A 4,858-nucleotide genomic window follows, 5' to 3' on the forward strand; every position below is an offset into this window, starting at 1 on the left:
GAGAAATAAATCGACTTCATAATTGTTGTGTGCTAGTTTACATAAAAATATATTGACCCTATTTGAAACATTGTTGTAAACGGAGTTCAAGTGAGGTTTAGTTCCATGCCAGATTTGAAATATTATATAAAAAATCAGTTTTTTATTGCATGCCAACCGTAAGTAGAAAAAGTTGCTTACAAATTAATCGATTTCAGAAGTGCGATTAAATTGGTATCGTTTATTCATCAGTTTCATCCAACAAATTTGAATAGAAGATAAATTCAAAATCAGCAAAACATAAAACCAAAATCACTTAAGAGCCATTCGATTTCCTACCTGACATATGCTTGTACAAATTCATTGGCACATATACAAATACGTAGATAAGTATGAGTATACTCGTGCATATGCAAACAATTGCCGCTGACCAAATAAAAACCATCTAAGATGAATCATTGTGATTGCTGCCAATCATAACCACATCAATGGACTCTTGAAGCACAATTCGAATTTGAACAATAACAAATAATTGTAATAGCAATAAGAATAACAAAAATTACAACAACAGTAACGATAACTACAGATATGTACTCAATTAACAGAATATGACTTTTGCTTGTTTGGCTGATAGAGATCCATATCATAAAATATTCTAAAGTGGATGTGTGAGAATTGCAGAAAAAGTGGTCGGAGCGTCGGAGCAATTACAGTTAAATATTGCCATGTCATTGATATTCCTCTTTCTTGGTAACTATACGAAAAACTCCCTTTATTAAGAAATAAATGTAAGATCCAGAATTTTTAAAACAATTAAATATATTTTTTATTCAAACAACAACAACATTTATCTTAAACGATTATCTTAGAAACAGTCATCAATGTTTGGCAAAGAGCCGTCGCAGTAGCGCCAGGTAGACCAGGCAGACCACCCTTGCATACGTAAAATCTTCTGAGCGCAACGCACCGAAGGTTCAATGTCGTTGGTCAACAATCCATCGCAACTGATGTCGCACTGATCGTAGGAGAAGCGACCGCTTGCAGGTCGGCACCAGTAATAGTCGTTGATCTGGAAGATGCCATAATCGTTGGAGCCATTGTAGTTGGTTGGGCCGACGACGTCAGTGCGGTAGGAGCTCTCGTGTTGAGCAATACAAGTCCAGCGGGCCAATTCGTCCTTTGGTACACCCAGGCGAGACATCTCACGAGCCAAAGAGCAACGGCTCAAGTCAACAGCGAAAGCTGATGAGACCAAAGCCAGAGTGACGATAAAGCAGATGAAGACTTTCATGTTGAATAATTCAAACTGTTTCAATGAAACTGATGACTATTCCCGAAAATTGTAGATCTTTTATAGTCAAAATGAGGTGCCCCCAAAAGCAAACAGTTATCATCTAAAGTACCTAGTCGTAGATAAGTGCGATTATCTTTACTTATCTGGTTTGCATTTGGAGTTTTTATTTTTCAAAGTTCTTTGTAGTACAAAGGCAACAGGGCTCTTCAGAACATATGGGTATGCCCTCAGTTGAGTGGAATACATTTTCGGGGAATCACTTTGCATTGTTTTGCTTTTGGCAAGGCGTGGAATACTTTGAATGGGCGTTTAATTGCTTATCACATATGGCAATAGTTGGCTGCTGGGGAAAGGCTTGCACAATGTGTTGAATGACTTGAGCAGTAAGTCCTGATGGAAGCTTTGAGTGGTGCGAATATGTCGATTTTGTATGTAGCCAATAAATGATAACACTTTTTATAAAGTTCATTTGAATCTTTCCCGAATGTTTCTGCTAAGAAAAAAGGTTTTAGTACTTTTCTTCACTAACTTGGAAAGTTTATCCTACACACATACGAGTAGGTGCTTGTAAATAGAGGTTCTGTCCCACTATTGATATACTATTTCAAGGCAAATGAATTACCTGTTTCCAACATACAAAGAGTCCTCGTGTTTTGGACAACACGTCACTGTTGGCAACCGCGAATTTGATGTGGTGAAGGACTTTATTTGTCTAAGTACCAGTGTTAACAGCTAGAACGACATCAGCTTAGAAATTAAACGAATGATAACTCTTGCCAACAGGCGTTACTATGCGCTCAGTAGGCAATTGAGAAGTAGAGCCCTCTTTCAAAAAACAATGCTGTACAAAAGTGCCAAGCAGGTGTCTGCATGGGTGAGACCTACGGTAACACCCTAGCAGGAACTGATTGCTGAGCAGTTTATTATGCTCCTTTACAGGTAGTATATGGGCCTCGTCGTGAAGATGTTGTATGGGGGACATCATAAAACATCCTGTCGTGGTCCTTATGACAGTATTTTGGCAGGTCTGTGCCTGCGAATCACTGGTTCCAGACGGCCAGACAAGCGCAGCATAATTTAGAACCGGTCGGCCTATTGCCTTGAAAGTCGACAGCAAGATTTCTTTGTCTTTGCTCCAAGTGCTGCCGGCAAGCGACTTGAGGACCTTGTTGCGATTCTATACTTTAGTTGCAATAGTGGTTGTGTGCGCTGAGAAGGAGAGCAAGCTGTCAAAGGTACTCGTAACTCCCAATATTCTGGGGTTGTTTACAGTCGGAATTAGTATATCATCGACTTTCACCTTAAGTTGCAGCTTGACCCCTTTGTCCAGGTGGTGAAGAGGGTCGCCGCGGATTTAGTGGGGGAAAGTTGTAAGTTCCTCGCAGTGAAGAAGCGATTAAGGCAGGCGAAGTAGTCGTTTACTTTGGAATAGAGGTCATCAATGTCATTGCCCGACGCCATTATCGTACAATCGTCGGGGATGTAGAAGTTAAAGGAAAGTTAAAAGTGAAAGCACACCACCCTGTGGAACTCCTTGCTTTATTTTCCTCTGTTTTATTAATATTTGGTCTCGAAATAGTATCGACTAATGACGACCACGCAGGTAATTCGCGGTCCACCTCCTCAGCCCTGGCGGGAGTGTGGACTGTAAAATGTCATCTAGTAACTTGGCATGGCTGACTGTGGCGAAAGCCTTTTATAGGTCCAACGCTACTAGGACAGTCCTCTGACATCATCATCCCCGTCTTTGTATATAGGGTAGAAGCTTGGACGATGACAATAACTGATGAGAGAGCACTGGCAGCATTCGAGAGAAAAATTCTCAGAAAAATCTTTGATCCATAACATATGCAATGGAATCGTGAGATGTATGAGTTATACCGAGATGTGGACATATGTCCGAAATGTGAAGCGTATTAAAATACAGCAGCTGCGCTGGCTTGGCCATGTCTTGAGGATGTACGAAAGTGCTACGACCCGGCAGTCCTTCGAGAGGTAACTTACTGGGGACGACGAGAAAGAGGAAGACCTAATCTACATTGGGGAGATCAAGTGAGGGCATAATCTCGCAGCACTCGGTGTCTATGAACTGGCGCCAGAAAGTCGCGAACCGAGCAAGATGGCGCAATATTTTAGACTCGACATACGGTTGTAGTCCATCTAAGGGTATAAGTAATATAAGTATATCACGCCAAATTTTCTTACCAACGATTTGCCAAACTTTTTAAACCATTTCAATCTTCGGAGTTTTCGGAATAGATTCCAACCAAATAATCACTATTGCACCGAAAATTAGGTTGCGATCTCTATCAAGTCGAAATTGTACGTTTGCACATATGTATGTATGTATGTATACATGTATTTATGTATGTATGTATGTATGTATGTATGTATGTATGTTGTCCACGTTTTCTAGGCCGACTTCGGCGCAAACGCAGCTCAGTACTAATGTTGCCTGAGAACCTATAAGTAACAAAGTGCGCACATACACAAGTCACGCGAGTTAACGAAATGGCATAACCATAACTGACTTTTCCTAAAAATGAAATTACACCAATAGTTGCGTTAGATGAACTGAAGCACCAGCAGCACCAAAGACTTCCCTGTAATTTAAGCCATTTAAGACAAGTCAATACGCCGGTGCGGCCAATGATTGCGTTGATTACAAGTACAAATGCGAGTAGTTTGTTTTTGTTGCTGTAAGCCATATTCGGTAGTCGTACGCTCCATGTAGCGGACTGTTCAGAACAAGAGCAGCAGTGGGCAAACGGACCAACAAACACACATACATACATACGCTTAAGCGCATAAGTGAGCGCTACTAGGTGAGGCTACAAACTGCATACATACAGACACACGTATATATATGATAAATTGCCTTAAGAACTACATCTATAAGCACGCTTATGTGCGAGTATTTTTTTTTTTCAATATAGGATTGTCTGTATGTGTGTGTGCACTTAAGTATTTTGCGTGCGTGCCGCGTCTAACCGCAAAAGGTATGCGAACTTAAATTTACTACTGAGCGCAAAAAATCGCTTGAAGTAGTGGCTGGCAGTGGCCTTTTGTGGACCGCCAACAAGCTGGTTTAATATTTATCATTTTTTTCTAGGTGTGCATGTGTTTCTGTCTACTTTTTTTGAATTTGCTATCATACTTTTTGTTTTTTTTTGTAATACTGTGTCAATCCAAATAACAACGGCACTCATGTTATGCGTCGCCTTAAGTCTGATAAATTTGTTGGACCCACCAACGGTGTGGCATGGCGCACAGTGGTAAGACTTCCCGTAATTTTTTAGTAAAAAATAGAAGGAGTGCTGCTAGGGTAATGAAATTTTATATGCTTGTTTAGTTTAAGGTAATTGAGAAAAAATTTCTAAAAACATATATTCATTTTAGCATAAAAAAAGAATGTATCTTAATACAGCTCGGTATATACCTAAATTTGTTTTTTTGTGGTTTTTTCATGAAAGCGGGAATTATAATCAAATTATTAAATAAACTAAAAGAAATGCTGCGCTAGCAACGGAAGCTTATAAAGGGTGATCAGTTTGGAACTCCGTTATCCAATAGGGGTTGTTGGAC

General features: G+C 40.0%; 1 protein-coding gene across 1 annotated transcript; it reads right to left on the reverse strand.

The window, feature by feature from the left end:
- Window positions 1-820: 820 nt before the first annotated feature.
- LOC128868415 (lysozyme D-like) lies at window positions 821-1,287 on the reverse strand. Its single transcript, XM_054110483.1, has one exon. It carries the CDS (start codon window positions 1,268-1,270, stop codon window positions 845-847), a length of 426 nt encoding a protein of 141 aa, XP_053966458.1. The 5' UTR covers window positions 1,271-1,287; the 3' UTR covers window positions 821-844.
- Window positions 1,288-4,858: the final 3,571 nt, after the last annotated feature.

The sequence above is a fragment of the Anastrepha ludens genome, chromosome 6 (assembly GCF_028408465.1).
Source record: "Anastrepha ludens isolate Willacy chromosome 6, idAnaLude1.1, whole genome shotgun sequence".
Taxonomy (NCBI): domain Eukaryota; kingdom Metazoa; phylum Arthropoda; class Insecta; order Diptera; family Tephritidae; genus Anastrepha; species Anastrepha ludens.